This window comes from Salmo salar, chromosome ssa01 (genome assembly GCF_905237065.1).
Source record: "Salmo salar chromosome ssa01, Ssal_v3.1, whole genome shotgun sequence".
NCBI classification, from domain to species: domain Eukaryota; kingdom Metazoa; phylum Chordata; class Actinopteri; order Salmoniformes; family Salmonidae; genus Salmo; species Salmo salar.
Window position 1 is genome coordinate 151,070,431 of NC_059442.1, and position 16,994 is coordinate 151,087,424.

Here is a 16,994-nt window from a genome sequence, read left to right on the forward strand (position 1 = left end):
TCAATCAAAGAAAAAGCGCTAAGGGAAAGAGAGAGAAAAGAAGAGAGAGTACTCCCAGTTAATAGCTGCACTCATACTTCTATTTGATGCCATCGCTATTTCCAGACTATCACAGTTTCTCCGATCCCAGTCTTTATTGAGAATTTGTCCGATCTTGCCAGTTGCTTCTTCCTCTTCATTGACCTCTGGCTGTGGATCAGACTTTGTCTCCACTAGACAATGGGTATCAGAAAAAAGTTTCCTGACACCATCTCCTCCATTTCATCCAGCAGCTCTGTGACCTAAGTTTCAGTGTCTTCACCCTTACTGTCAAAGACATGATACCTGTTCCCACATTTCTCGATGAGCCACCGGAGGGCCTCCCCTTCACTCTCAATGTGCTGCTCAATGGTTGTTGTGTCTCTCAGCCACGCCCCCCTGGTAAACACCACTATAGTGTGTCTTCAGATGTTCTCTCCCAGCAGCTTCATGTTGTCCTGTGTCACCTTCCTCTGTTCCTCAGTAAAATATGTATCCACAGGAATCATCAGGAGGACAGCATTGGGGGCAGGAGAGCACAAAGAAACACCTGCCAGGATATCTGACCTCACTGAGGGAAGAGTGAACTCAGCCAGAAAGAGCTTCCACCATCCTGGTGTGTCTACAACCACACCACAACGTCTTGTAGACTTCAGTGTTCTTTCTCCCGCCTCAAACTTATCAGTGTTCAGGATAATGTTTCCAGCAGCACTTTTCCAGACAAAGACGCACCCCAGCATCAGGATTCTCAGTTTGTTCAGAATATGGGTATCTTCTGTATAAGAGGAATTCATAGATGATCAATTACTATAGGTGAGAATCATTGGTTGCTGGCATGATGCCAAACAAAGTTACCAAAGCAAGACTCAGTTTAACCAAAACAAATGTATCTAAATGAATATGTAAATAAGTCTGTAAATACATTGGTTTCTATTACAATAAGTCACACAGACACGCACCATACACAAGTTCCTTAACAAGTTCTGGTGTGTCACACAACTGATATTCCCTCCACCAGCCAGGAGCTTTGATCAGAGTTACTTTCCTTCCTCCCAATCCTCCATCTCTCTTTTCACACTGGGCAGTGATTCCCTCAGAATGAAAGGCCTCTCTTCCCATGATGGTGTTTCCAACTGAGTGTGTCCCAGACCTGTGCGGTCCCATAATCACTGCCCTCAGTTCTGGGAGCATGAGAGAGGCTGAAGAGGTAGAGAAAGAGAGGAAAGCAAGGGCGAAAGAACAAAGGGAGGATGAGGGAGTGGTAGAAGGGGAGAAAGAGGGAAGGAAGGATGATTAAAGAATGAGAAGGGGAGGAGAAAGGAGAAGGGATTGAAACGTGAGAATAGTATTTTTGTATTATGTTTTTGTCAAAATGTGTCATCAGGAAACATGGAAACTCCCAAAATGTTATTCTCATTATCTCTAATCATCTCTTTCAAACCAATGCATGGTGTTCAATCTGATTAACACACACTGTAATACAGTAACTGCCCTGTAACAATACAACAGAACTTTAGAGAATAAATCAGAAATAACGTAGGCCATCACATTTTATATATTGTAGCGCTCACTGCAGTACGTACATCTCAATTAGAAAATGTGTTGTACTGGTGTACTAAATTGGTTGTAAATGTCTGAAAGGATGTGTATAATGAAATAAACAATCATTCAGAGACTCACCTCTTTGATAATTGGATTCAGACTTTGCCTTCATTTTTCTCTGAATTTTGTTAAAACCCAGAAATGTGGTTTCAGTAAATCTGTGTAAGTCTCAGTGTCTTGGTCTGTGTTGGTCTGAGAGAGCACTAGGAAAAAGAATTGTCCCATTCCCATGACCTATCACATGACAAGGAACAAGGAAACAAGATACTGTCTCTGTCTCTTACTGTCAAGCCAAGAAAAACCAGACTGGTTAAACGTTTCCTTGATTTTGGTCAGCCATACGTGAGGCATGTTTTTGCCCGTCATGGGGGATCCGTCAACAGGCCTTGTCTCATCTTCCTCATACAAGAACGCAAAGCAGTCCTTAGGCACAGATCTCAAATCAGTTTACCCTCACCAAATCCTAACCTTAACCATTAGAGGGGGGAAATATAAAGATGACCTTTGCTGACCTTAGATGTCTATGGTAAATTTCATCCAGAGTGGGTGTGACTGGGGATAAATAGCTTCACTTTCCAAAGTAGCTATGTGTTGTGATGATGTAGTAGAGTATCTGACTGTAATTTACCAGCACTGAACAAAACTGACCCATGATGAGACTGTGTTGTGATTGCACACGGCACAGCCACATATCAGGGAGAAAACACACACACACACACACACACACACACACACACACACACACACACACACACACACACACACACACACACACACACACACACACACACACACACACACACACACACACACACACACACACACACACACACACACACACACACACACAGTAATAACAGCTAGCATCAAAGGTACAACAGTGGGCTTTTATTGAGTGATACGCAACAGTGTGAGACATCACTGTGTCTGTGTGGACACAACCTTGACCATGCTGAGATATCTATTCATCTATGTTACGTACTACAACGGGATGGACCATCATACAGGCTAATCAACACCACATTAACACACAGGTGCACACACACATCTCCACACACACGCATGCGTGCGCTCCACACACACACACACACACACAGTATTTTCCAGGATGCAATCTTGTCAAGAGGATGGGTTATGGGACTATGGTGTATTTCATTTTAATTTGACCTAATGTGTTTATCTCCTAGAATCTTCAGTAGACTCACAGACTATTGATTGTGCTGCAACACGTTGCCCTGGGTCCATAAGAGAACCCTCAGAGACAGAAGCTATGCTTTAGAAAGCCTCAGTCTGTCAGCAGAGTAAAGGACAAGAAGGATTGAGAATCTCTCCAAACTTTGGTTTGTCTCACAACTTCTGTTGGACAGGAAATGACACTGTGGCCTGTCTCTATGTCAATGCTGACTTAGAGACACTCTCTCTTTCCCTCTCGCACACAAAAATATACACACACACACACACACACACATGCACCCACATATACTGTAATCACTCTTCACTTTCTCTCTATTTCTCTCTCATACACACATTTAAATGTGAATAAATAACCCAGAACTCAACATAAACAGAATAAATTAATTTGACCCACATTCTAACTGTGTGAGCCAGTAGAGTGCAAAATACATATTCAACAATAATCATAAACAGTCTAATTCAGTACCAAACTACTTCCCTTAAATACAAAAACAGGCTTGGAAACCAACTGCAATCTAAGGTGCAAATCTACTATAATGCTATAAAGCCTGGCTATAGTCTTGGCTTCTGACTGCATCCAACAAAGCATCGTTTTTGGGGGGTTTTCACAACACCAACAAATCGTTCACAAAATGTTTGTCCCTGTTAAAAGTGTTTCTCCAGTGTAGGGTGTGTGGCCCATCCATAATGTCCATGGTTTGGAGAGTGTTTGGTGTTGGTTTTACCCTGTGTCCAGTGTCTCTGTTAGGGATGCACATTATTGAGAAGAGAGTGTAATATTTCAGAACATCCAGATAGAATTGTACTGTTTCAGTTGGAGTGAGGTGGCAGTGTGATTGGCCAGCACGTGATTGACCCTGTGTTACTCCTTCCACATATCATTAGGTGAGAAGAGAGAGGTGAGAGGTCAGGAGTGAGAGGTTAGGGGTCAGGGCTCACAGGTCCTGCTCATGCTGCATCTGCTGCTGCATCTTCTGAAGCATCTCCTGCATCCTCCTCAACTAGAGAGAGAGAGGAGAGAGGAAGGAAGGAAGAGAAGGAGAGAGAGAGAAAGAAAGAAAGAAAGAAAGAAAGAAAGAAAGAAAGAAAGAAAGAAAGAAAGAAAGAAAGAAAGAAAGAAAGAAAGAAAGAAAGAAAGAAAGAAAGAGGAGGGAAGGAAAAGAGGGAGAGACAGAGAGAGAGAGAGAGAGAGAGAGCGAGAGAGAGAGAGAGAAGGGGAGGAAAGGAAGGAAGAGAGGGAGAGAGAGAGAGGGGGAGGGAAGGAAGAGAGAGAGAGAGAGAGAGAGAGAGAGAGAGAGAGAGAGAGGAGAGAGAGAGGAAGGAAGGAAGGAAGGAAGGAAGGAAGGAAGGAAGGAAGGAAGGAAGGAAGGAAGGAAGGAAGGAAGGAAGGAAGGAAGGAAGGAAGGAAGGAAGGAAGGAAGGAAGGAAGGAAGGAAGGAAGGAAGGAAGGAAGGAAGGAAGAGAGACAAGAGAGAGAGAGAGGGGAGGGAAGGAAGCAAGGAAGAGAGGGAGAGACAGAGAGAGAGTGGGGAGAGAGGGAGAGAGAGATTGAGCGAGTGAAAAAGACAGAGGTATATAGAGAGGAAAGAAAATAAAATATGCAATGTGGATACTTGCCCCACACAATGTATACTGATATGTGACTATATAGCACTATATTAATGCAATCCACTATCATATCATTATCATATAAATGTAATTATCATATGAATATATAATTAACTATCCATTACCTCCTCGTCCTTCATCTTGATGAGTTTCGCTGTCTCCACGTCTGGGGTGGACAAGGGTAGGATGGGGATCGGGCTCTCCACACGGTTATCTGTATTCATTTTACTGGAATAGAGAAACAGGAGGGTTAGCTCTGATACACACGTGCACAAGCATACACGTGCACACACACATAGAGAGAGAGACAGAGAGAGAGAGAGAGACAGAGAGAGAGAGAGAGACAGAGAGAGAGAGAGAGACAAAGAGAGAGAGAGACAAAGAGAGAGAGAGACAAAGAGAGAGAGAGACAAAGAGAGAGAGAGAGACAAAGAGAGAGAGAGAGCGAGACAAAGAGAGAGAGAGCGAGACAAAGAGAGACAGAGACAAAGAGAGAGAGAGACAAAGAGAGAGAGAGACAAAGAGAGAGAGACAAAGAGAGAGAGACAAAGCGAGAGAGAGAGAGAGAGAGAGAGAGAGAGAGAGAGAGAGAGAGAGAGACAGAGAGACAGAGAGAGCGAGAGAGCGAGAGAGCGAGAGAGAGAGAGAGAGAGAGAGAGAGAGAGAGAGAGAGAGGGAGAGAAAGCCTGTACCTGGTCATGGTGTGTATACAATGAGCCCGGTAGTTCTCATAGTGACAGTCACAGGTGATGTCCTTCAGGTCATGCATGTGGGTCCTGATCAGCATGGTCCTCAGCTTCACAAAGTCACAGTGAGACTGGTTCTCCACTGCAGACACACATACACATATGTTATGTTAATACACACACACACATTAATATGTGTATACACACACACTCACACATAAATGTTAACATACACACCCAACTCCCATGCACCTACCCTCTACGATGCCCCAGGGGTAGAGTCTCCCTCTGACTTTCTGACCTCTGGTCTCCACCACCATGTTACTGCCGATCACAGCAAACGGAGTGCTCTCCTAACACACACACACACACACACACACACACAAGCGGGTGTCAGCACGCATTTACCACACACACACAATGACGGCAGCACAGATAGGCACGTGCACAAACACAAAAAAGTTATTCAGTTAACTGCGATAATAATCATTTAGCTAATTAGCTTAAGAAACTTTCTTGGAAATTTTAGGGATGTGGATTAAAATAAAAGAAGTCAGTAAACGGTGTGATCATGTGTTTTAGTCGCACCTTGAGTTCTCTGTCCTTCTGTCTGGCATCCTCATCCTCATCAGAGTCGCAGTCTGGGAACTGGTACACCTTTATCCCAAACGTATCTATCTCCTCACGGACCTACACACACACGCGCACAAACGGTACTTGCACAGACACACACACATGCACGCGCACGCACATGCACACACACAGACAGACAAGGAGAGTTAAGGCTGGTTTATACTTCATCTATAGACATGTCTGTAGACAGTTGTCGCAGTGACATCGTGAACATTATATTGTCGTCCAATATCAAACTTGTCGTTATGAAAAACTACATACACAAAAACGACGGTCCAAAATAGCATAACTGGTGTATTTTAACACCAATAAACCCATCTGTTTAAAAATTAATTTAGTATATGTCAATCTAGTAAACCAGCAGTGGCGACCCGGAATTTAGGGGCAGGTGAGCCCCGCAGAATCTGCAGGGAGAGCTAGGCAGTTCAAGCCCCCCTAGGTGCTGACATAGATTTACATTAAAAGTGCACATCCAAGAAGGCTCAAGGTCATTGGACACAGATAAAATTATGTCAAATCACGTTATATCTACCGTAGCTTTGATTGGACTGATCATGTTACTTTCAAAATCTTAAATCAGCAAGCTAGACAAGCAGTCATCATCATGAATCACGTCGACAATCTACTGCCAAATATTTTTCAAACCGTATCATATGAAGATAAATTATAGATAAAAAGGTCTCGGTGCTCATCGGCCATTGGACATAAACATTACACAACATCAGAAATTGCAAATTCAACAATGAGTGGTTTGGAAGGAATCAGTGGCTAACTACAAGCGTTGCAAAGCAATCACTATTTCACTTCCTCTGCCTGCTATTCAGTGGAGAGGGTATGTGGTCCAAGGATTTAAAACATCTGTCTGAAATTGTCTCTTTTCTAAGCTTAAATGATAATCATTCACTCGCAACACCATGGGCCAGAAAACGTTGAATACATTGGCCATGCTGTCAATCCAGCATGACTTCTGCCACATTCAAAACAACTGCAAACTCGGAACTGGGAAATCTCAGACTTCAGTGAGTTCAAGACAACTGGGAACTCTGAAAAAAACTAGCTCCTACTGGGAAAATACGTTTTGAATGGTCATAAAACTCGGAATTCCAACCCGGGAAGTCAGGCTTCTATCTAGAGCTCCGACCTGAAGATCACTAAGATCATGATTCAACCTTGTTTTTCTCTGAGTTCCCTGTTGTCTTGAAAGCACCTTTGATGACAAAATGTGCCCACAAGAAGGACCGTTGCGCCTGTTCAAGTGAGCACAGCACAACAACGGGGTATGTAACCATGAGGAGGGGATACTATATAATGTTGTTGGGTCTGTAACCATGAGGAAGGGATACTATATAATGTTGTTGGGTCTGTAACCATGAGGAAGGGATACTATATAATGTTGTTGTCAACAGTGTGCGCAACTGGTTAACTGAAGTCAGGTGCAGGAGAGCAGAGATGAGTGAACAGGCACACTTTATTTGGCAGAAGGAAAACAGTCGGACGCAACTGCGTAATGACACTCCCGCCAAAGGCAAAAGCGAATAGCGCACTCGTCACACAAATAATGTACAGCATACAATACCACGGGTTCCTAACAAGACCAGGCGAAAAACCAGCATGAAGCGTCACACATGACAAGTAACGAACAATTACACACACAGACATGGGGGGGAACAGAGGATAATATACATGTAGAGTGATGAGGGAAGTAAAACAGGTGTGTGGAAAAACAAGACAAAACAAATGGAAAATGAAAAGTGGAGCGGCGATGGCTAGAAGACCGGTGACGTCAACCGCCGAGCGCCGCCCAAACAAGGAGAGGAGCCGACTTCGGCGGGAGTCGTGACAGTTGTTTGGTCTGTAACCATGTTTTCCAGCGACAGTCTCTTCCCATTCAAATATTTCTTTTCAACAAGTTCAGTGATCGAACCATGTAATTCCAATTGATATTGCGAGGGTTGTTTTGTTTGTGCAATGCGCTGTCTGTGCGTCGGTATATTGTATATAAAAGTGGATCCTCCTGATTGTATTTACTTACTTTTTAGACCACATAGGCCTAATAAAATACTTCAAATAGTAGGCTAACCTCGTCACTCTCTCTCTCTCTTCCTCTCTCTCTCTCTGTGGTGACATCAAGAAAAGTAAAATGAAGGCCTAAAAATCTTGCTGAATTTGTCAGGACTAACATCTATCTGAATTTCTGTCTTTGCCTATTTTGAAAGGGCTGAACGAACAGGCCTACCTTGTCACAGCTCGTTTGCTTGCACTTTGTTATACTTACAGTTAAGTGTTAATGATATAAGAATAAACATTATACATTTACTGAACATAAATGTAATAATGTTTGTGTATGGTTCAAAAGTCAAAACTCATTGTGGCGCTTGTTATTATTGAAGGAGAATGCGGTTCTTATCGACTCACACAAATCCAGAAGGAGTCAGTAGAAACTATATTTGTTTAAGCAAGTCAACCATATCAGCTATGGTTTTAAAAAGTCAGCAAATGAGGCTGAATGAAGTTCGCTGCCAGACGAGGCTGATAGCCAGGTGTAGCGTTGGTAAGGATTAACTCCATGAGAAGAAAGCTCTGCTGTTGGGACAGCTTTATGTAGGCCCTAATAGTTTGTGGGCACCGGTTGTCACCGTTACAGTGCAATTCATGTATTGTTTAGTGTTGTGTTGTGTTGTGGCTTTGGTGGCATACATCTAAAAAGGCATGTTGATTTTTCATCATCAAGATTTACATGCTAAAATCGCCACTGGAAACCAGGCAACTAAAAGCAACTTTCTAAACAATGTTTTGGTTTGTTTCTAGCTTGTTAGCTAGCTAATGTTAGCTGCCTAGCCAGTTCAAATAATGACCATATCATAGATGACAACATCTTAACTTAAGATAATTATTACAGGAAAAGATTTACAAGTTAATGGCGAGCTAATGACAGAGTGTGATGGAATAAAAGCACGGCAATCTATCTGAGAATGTTAGAACTTGGGCACTGTCTCATTGCTGGCTCAGTCAGGTAACCATGACAAGAACTTTTTTCATCTGTCTGCCACAAGGAAACCGACAGTCACAGCGACGGTCTACAGATATTCCATTTGAGTATAAATTAAATGTGGTTTGGACCAGCGACACTTGTCACATTCTAATTGTCTACAGACATGTCGGTAGACCAAGTATAAACCAGCCTTTAGAGTTACAACTAGGGCTGCTACGGTGGCCGTATTACCACCACACCAGCAGTCAAATTCCAAGTGACCGTTTAACCATGGTAACCAGGCATCTCCAAGCTCTGATGCTGCTGCTGGTCATTAGTAGCCTAACAAACTTGATAACTGGCTGGTACTCAGCACTCTATTGTCCCTCTAATCACTCTGACATCAATGCAAATGTAATTGAAAATCTAATCAAAGACTTCATGAGAGCCCATCAGCTCATGTTGCACAACATTTCTACAGGCTATGCAATTGCGAGAGAAAACAGAGTTTTAATGGATTCTACAAAAAAAAAGGAGAATCCCATCAGCTTTCTATAGGCTAGGACTACTATATTTCTTTCTCAACTTTCCTAATTTTAAGCACATTGCTTATATATACAACCTACCTGGCTGGCATGAAAATAAACCACGGGGAAAAGCGTAGCCCATTCTCTATTTAAGTGCATAGATCACATGTATTCTTTCCCGCTGCTCCTGTTTCAATACAGGTGCATGATAATGGTCCATTCTAAATCAAAACTAATTTCACACATATATTATTTAGTATATGTAAAGACAAGATTAAATCAAGAACAGTTTGATGGGTAACAATATTATCCTGTCACTTGTGAATGATATATTATCACTTGTGAATGATATATTATCACTTGTGAAGGATATATTATCACTTGATGCCCAGCTTGTGCAGTAAGACAAGAAACAGCACATGCCTTTTTTTTCTACTTTTTCTAAATCATAGTCGCACACCTCATGTAGCCTAGCCCATAGGCCTAATAAGGTTTATATCACACCTCATGTAGCCTAGCCCATAGGCCTATATGTTTTAATAAGGTTGGTATCACACCTCATGTAGCCTAGCCCATAGTCCTATATGTTTTAATAAGGTTTGTATCACACCTCATGTAGCCTAGCCCATAGGCCTATATGTTTTAATAAGGTTTGTATCACAACTAAAGTGGCCAAATAACTTCTTAAAATTAAGCACATTAATCCACTTTACAAGGGGTGTAGAGTCTAACTGGCATACAGAAGCAGCATGTGAGTATCACGTTTGGGGAAGATCATTTTCACCATAAAAATGCACCTTTTAATAAGCATTACATGAATAATTGCGGCTACTTTTGAGACTGGTGTTTTCCCGCTAATTAATTGTATTTTGTAACGTTTGCGCTTATAGCCTACTGCTGTGTGCGTGTTGCTGAGCTTATAATGTGAAGAAATAGCCTAATAGTTTATCAACATTTTAAGCTAAACGTTCTGATCTGTTGCATCAGCCTAATTGCTTTTTAAAGTTATTTTGTAGATGTTCTAAAGGTCCGCATCAGTGGCTTGTATGCTATGTGTGGAAGCCAGGAGATGCTAAAAGTGTTTATGTTAATTAACGCTCAATTACTGTGACAAAGGTAGTTATTCGCAAAACAATCACTGGCTGACAAAATGTAATGACCGCCACAGCTCTAGTCACATCTTTATCTCAAGATGATCAATCTCTTCACAAACCTGGGGAGAGAGGTCATGAGGAGCAGAGTCAGGAACAAACACAATACTATCACAGTACCAGTCAGTATGTACACTGTACCAGTCAGTATGTACACAGTACAAGTCAGTATGTACACAGTACCAGTCAGTATGTACACAGTACCAGTGTTACGCCTGCTCTCGCTCCTCCCCCCTGGCACTCGAGGGTGCCAGGATCCCCAGCATTGCACACTCCTGCCACCATCATTACGCACACCTGCCTTCCCCCGTCACGCGCATCAGCGTATTATTGGACTCACCTGGACTCAATCACCTGTCATTACCTCCCCTATATCTGTCTGTTCCCCCGCTCTGTTCCCCGCTTCAGCATTAGTTGTCGTTTTCTACCCGTGTGCTGACGCTGTTCCTGTCTTGGTCCTTGTCTGTTTAAAGATTAAAAGTTGACTCCCCGTACCAGCTTCTCATCTCCGTCGTCGGTCCTTACAATCAGTCAGTATGTACACAGTACCAGTCAGAATGAACACAGTACCAGTCAGAATGAACACAGTACCAGTCAATATGTACACAGTACCAGTCAATATGTACACAGTACCAGTCAGTATGTACACAGTACCAGTCAATATGTACACAGTACCAGTCAGAAGGAACACAGTACCAGTCAATATGTACACAGTACCAGTCAGAATGAACACAGTACCAGTCAATATGTACACAGTACCAGTCAATATGTACACAGTACCAGTCAATATGTACACAGCACCAGTCAGCATGTACACAGTACCCGTCAATATGTACACAGTACCCGTCAATATGTACACAGTACCCGTCAATATGTACACAGTACCAGTCAGTATATACACAGTACCAGTCAGTATGTACACAGTAACAGTCAGTATGTACACAGTACCAGTCAGTATGTACACAGTACCAGTCAGTATGTACACAGTACCAGTCAGTAAATACACAGTACCAGTCAGTATGTACACAGTACCAGTCAGTATGTACACAGTATCAGTCAGTATGTACACAGTACCAGTCAGTATGTACACAGTACCAGTCAGTATGTACACAGTACCAGTCAGTATGTACACAGTACCAGTCAGTATGTACACAGTACCAGTCAGTAAATACACAGTACCAGTCAGTATGTACACAGTACCAGTCAGTAAATACACAGTACCAGTCAGTATGTACACAGTACCAGTCAGTATGTACATAGTATCAGTCAGTACAGTATGTACATAGTCACAGCTTATTCATGTCATTGTAATCTGTCTCACCCGGTCTTTAAGTTTCCTGATCTCGTTGGGAGTAAGGCAGTCAGATTTAGAGATGAGAGGAACCACGTTGACCTTGTCCTGCAGAGCCTTCATAAACTCTATATCTACTGGACGAAGCCTGTAGAGAGATACACGCCAGGGCTTAGTGTGTGTGTGTGTGTGTGTGTGTGTGTGTGTGTGTGTGTGTGTGTGTGTGTGTGTGTGTGTGTGTGTGTGTGTGTGTGTGTGTGTGTGTGTGTGTGTGTGTGTGCGAGTGTGTGTGAGTGTGTGTGTGTTACCCGTGTCCAAAGGGTGGTATGAAGTAGAGGCAGCAGTGGACTCTGTTGTCCTGGATATTCTTCCTGTTCAGTCCACTCTCATCTCTGAAGTACTGCTCAAACTGCTGGTCAATGTAATCTGTGATTGGCCTCCAACTGGAACACACACACACACACGTGCACAGCGAAATGTCAATACCACTGCTCGATGTACAGTACCAGTCAAAAGTTTGGACACCTTCTCATTCAAGGATATTTCTTTATTTTTACTATTTTCAACATTGTAGAATGTATTATTCTACTGTAGAATAATAGTGAAGACATCAGAACTATGAAATAACACATATGGAATTATGTAGTAACCCCCCCAAAAAATGTTATATTTGAGATTCTTCAAAGTAGCCACCCTTTGCCTTGATGACAGCTTTGCACCCTCTTGGCATTCTCTCAACCAGCTTCATGAGGTAGTCACCTGGAATGCATTTCCATTAACAGGTGTGCCTTGTTAAATGTTAATTTGTGGAATTTCTTCCGTTCTTAATGTGTTTGAGCCAATCAGTTGTTTTGTGACAAGGTAGGGGTGGTATACAGAAGACAACCCTATTTGGTAAAAGACCAAGTCCATATTATGGCAAGAACAGCTCAAATAAGCAAAGAGAAATGACAGTCCATCATTACTTTAAGACATGAAGGTCAATCAATTCGGAAAATTTCAAGAACTTTGAACATCAAGCGCTATGATGAAACTGTCTCTCATGAGGACCGACACAGGAAAGGAAGACCCAGAGTTACATCTGCTGCAGAGGATAAGTTCATAAGAGTTACCTGCCTCAGAAATTGCAGCCCAAATAAATGCTTCACAGAGTTCAAGTAACAGACACATCACAACATCAACTGTTCAGAGGAGACTGAGTGAATCAGGCCTTCATGATCGCATTGCTGCCAAGAACCACTACTAAACGACACAGATTAGAAGAAGAGACTTGATGGGCCAAGAAACACGAGCAACGGACATTAGACTGGTGGAAATCTGTCCTTTGGTCTGATGAGTCCAAATTTGAGATTTTTGGTTCCAACCACGGTGTCTTTGTAAGACTCAGAGTAGGTGAATAGATGATCTCCGCATGTGTGATTCCCACTGTGAAGCATGGAGGAGGAGGTGTGATGGTGTGGGGTTGCTTTGCTGGTGACACTGTCGTGATTTATTTAGAATTGAAGGCACACTTAACCAGCATGGCTACCACAGCATTCTGCAGCGATACGCCATCTCATCTGGGTTGCACTTCGTTGAACTATCATTTGTTTTTCAATAGGACAATGACCCAAAACACACGTCCAGGCTTTGTAAGTGCTATTTGACCAAGAAGGAGAGTGATGGATAACTGCATCAGATGACCTGGCCTCCACAATCACCCAACCTCAACCCAATTGAGATGGTTTGGGATGAGTTGGACCGCAACGTGAAGGAAAAGCAGCCAACAAGTGCTCAGCATATGTGGGAACTCCTTCAAGACTGTTGGAAAAGCATTCCTCATGAAGCTGGTTGAGAGAATGCCAAGAGTGTGCAAAGCTGTCATCAAGGCAAAGGGTGGCTACTTTGAAGAATCTAAAATCTAAAATATATTTTAATTTGTTTTACACTTTTTTGGTTACACCGTGATTCCATATGTTATTTCAATGTTTTGATGTCTTCACTATTATTCTACAATGTAGTAAATAGTAAAAATAAAGAAAAACCCTTGAATGAGTAGGTGTGTCCAAACTTTTGACTGGTACTGTATGTGGTCATATTGTACGTGATACGCCTCCAGCTACAACACCCACACAGCACACACACATACACCCACACAACACACACACACTCACCACTCAGTGTTGTTGACTGCGTCTCCAAACCCTGGTGTGTCTACGATGGTCAGTTTCAGTTTAACTCCTTTTTCCTCTATGTCCACCGTGTGCTTAGTGATCTCCACTGTCTGACTGATACGCTCTGGAATGAAGGAGAGAGAGAGAGAGAGAGAGAGAGAGAGAGAGAGAGAGACAGAGATCCAAGACAACATCCACTATGTGTTCTACACTGTGTGATACACTCTGAGAGGAACAGCAACAACTGAACTCACCCTCAGCATTGAGTAGTTTCCTGTCCTTGTGCAGGTCTGTGAGGAAAAGGCTGTTGACCAGAGTAGATTTACCCAGACCAGACTCTCCTACAACACATACACACACCCACATTCCAAACACATACATCAGTCAGCATCAGTCAAAAGCATCAATCAACAGACTGTGGGAGTGTGATTATGCATCTCTTGCCTGCCACCATGAGGGTGAAGTCAAACCCCTTCTTGACTGACTTCCTGTGGACCTGGTTGGGGAGGGTGGCAAACCCCACATACTCCTTCTCCTGAAGGAAACACACACACACAGGTATAAACACATGTAGATTAGAAGCAGGTCAATCTTGAAACATCCACCCACCACACACACACACCAGGCCTGTGAAGGGCTGCAACAGTGCAGTACAGGTCCTGAGGGCATGCTCTCTCTCTCTCTCCCTCTGCCTCCCATCACAGCTCTCCTTCAATAAAACATGACAGGAATTCTGGGAATGCCCTACTAACACTGAAATCCTGCTGGAGGACAGAGTTGGGAGAGGAGGAGAGGACAGGAGAGGGGGAGGGGAGAAGGGTAGGTGAGGAGGAGAGGAGGTAGGGAGGAGAAGAGGAGAGGATGTGTGGGTGACAGGGGTGAGGGGCAGTGATGGAGGGATGAAGAAGGGAGGAATGAGGAGAGCTAAAAGAGGGATTCCTATTGCCTGGACTGTAGGAGATATAGCCTGATACAGCCCAGCCAGCAGTTTCATTAGCTCATCTACTATGGAATCTTCCAGAACAAAGACTGGATGTCCTGAGGTGATGCTGCTCTGCACATCCTGCTCTTGCTGTGTGTGTGTGTATGTGTGTGTGTGTATGTGTGTGTGTGTGTCTGTGTCTGTGTCTTTGTCTGTATGTGTGCGCCTGCGAGTGTCCTGCTTCTTACATTTTAACATTTCATATGTCACTGCACTCCGCTACAAAATTAGCACAGATCTGAGCACACATGAGATCATCTGTACCTTTGACTTGTTGTTACATAAAGGCCTGCATCATGTGGCAGAGGGTTCATGTGAAATATCAAAGGAAATGACTTGGCTGAATTCAACACAGAGATATGCAGCAGAAGAGAGGGGGCGACAGAGATAGGGAGAGAGAGAGAGAGAGAGAGGCAGATGGAGAGAGAGTGGAGTGTGACTGGGTACTGTAGTGTAATGCAACATCTATGATATTATACAGGATGTAAGCATCTAGTAGTAGGCCAACTCCTTATGGGAGCAGCAGGCGAGCTAGGCCAGGGGGAGAGAGAGGGGGTAGAGGAGGGGTGGGTGTAGAGAGGGGGAACAGAGAGAATGTGGATAGAGATTGGGAGGAGAGAGAGCATAGGGATAGAGAGGGAGAGATTGGAAGAGAGAAAGCCCATCCGTCTCTTTGATTTCATGCTACTGTATCTCCTCTGGCAGTGCTGGAAGACAATCGCATTAGCAGGGGTTGCTATGGAGACAGCTAACGAGGATCCAAAATTACAGTGGCCAATTTGGTGTTTAAAGAATTGAGTAAATCCTGCACACCCAGCTCTCTTTGGCAGCTTGGAGGTTGGCCAACCCTGGACTAGAGAGCTGTAAGATGAGCAGTGAACACCTTAGCAGACAGCAGGATGTAAGCAGACAGCCACTGAGGTGGAGATCACAGGAGGTTGGGGGCACCTTCATTGGGGAGTCCGGGCTTGTGGTAATGGCTGGAGCGGAATTGTATCAAATACATGGTTTCTTTGTGTTTGTGTTTAATACCATTCCATGTACTCTGTTCCAGCCATTATTATGAGCCGTCCTCCCCTCAGCAGCCTGGTGGAAACCCATAGAGAAATCTATAGACACCGGTCTCTGTGATCTGTGCACAGCTGGAATTAATGAGCAGACCACCTCTGGGCTCACACCCCTGGTAATCAAACAGACAACACAATACAACTGTGTGAGTGTGTGTGTGTGTGTGTGTGTGTGTGTGTGTGTGTGTGTGTGTGTGTGTGTGTGTGTAAAGATCGAACAATCCATGGTGCCTGTCCTAATTGTGGTCACGGAGCAGATATGCTCTTTATGTTCTCTAGTGCAGCAGTTGTCTGCATCCTCTCGCTGCTGCGATGAAACATAGAACATCATACAAAAGACAAGCCGCACTATGCAGGCGTAATGCGGTCATTCATAATAGGGTAGTAATTGCTTCAAAGGTGCCATATAGGAGGAAATATTCCTCTCTTTCTGAATTTATTCAATCTAATTTCAGATGTGGTAATACCATTTCGATTATTGCCTAATTTGGACATGACTAGATTATCAATAGATAATGAAATTCGAACCGCACTTTGGAGCATTTACCATGCACATGCCACACAGACAGACTAGTCATGGGCCGATAGAGCAGTTATAAACGGTTACCTCTCTTCCATCCTCTGTTAATGGAAACGGTATCCGTTGGAGTTACATTCCATTGGAGGCGGCAACGGCAGCACGAGAGACCCGGTGGGGCAGATTAAAGACGGAGATGGAACCGCATCGAGTCATAGCGATGGGCGCGTGAGCGGAGAGAAAAAAGAAAAGGTTATAGCAAATAGATAAAGCAGTTATCTTTATTAATAATTATATGTTTCAAATCATTATCAATGTGCCATTAACTGATTGGCGATCAGCTGGATTAGTGCGCGTAGGCCTACCTGATCTGAGTGCTCGGCTCTTGTACCTGGTGTTGCTCGTCATCTTGGTTGCAAAAACAGCTGGACAAGGTCGCGCGCCCGCGTTCACGATGGGCTACAGTGTGGGCAGTCACTAAAATTATGTTCGATTAGATTACAGACTTGACCTGATTAGAAACAGATGAATGATATAGCATTGGAAAATTGTAAACTATTGTGCATTTTTAGATTGCATTTTCAAGACACTTAT

At 43.3% G+C, this 16,994-nt stretch overlaps 1 protein-coding gene and 1 long non-coding RNA gene across 2 annotated transcripts; both read right to left on the minus strand.

Moving 5' to 3' along the window:
* Nucleotides 1-884: 884 nt before the first annotated feature.
* Nucleotides 885-1,869, minus strand: LOC123726079 (uncharacterized). Its single transcript, XR_006758350.1, has 2 exons — nucleotides 1,699-1,869; nucleotides 885-1,217 (listed from the first exon to the last, which is right to left on the minus strand). It is a non-coding gene; the product is annotated as an uncharacterized lncRNA (long non-coding RNA).
* A 619-nt stretch (nucleotides 1,870-2,488) lies between these two features.
* Nucleotides 2,489-16,865, minus strand: LOC106568349 (septin-5). The gene is made up of 12 exons (XM_014138627.2): nucleotides 16,766-16,865; nucleotides 16,491-16,504; nucleotides 14,279-14,369; nucleotides 14,089-14,175; nucleotides 13,835-13,958; nucleotides 11,990-12,124; nucleotides 11,712-11,829; nucleotides 5,697-5,798; nucleotides 5,365-5,461; nucleotides 5,115-5,250; nucleotides 4,548-4,650; nucleotides 2,489-3,815 (listed from the first exon to the last, which is right to left on the minus strand). The coding sequence occupies exons 1-12, from the start codon at nucleotides 16,806-16,808 to the stop codon at nucleotides 3,750-3,752; spliced, it is 1,116 nt and encodes a 371-aa protein (XP_013994102.1). The 5' UTR covers nucleotides 16,809-16,865; the 3' UTR covers nucleotides 2,489-3,749.
* Nucleotides 16,866-16,994: the final 129 nt, after the last annotated feature.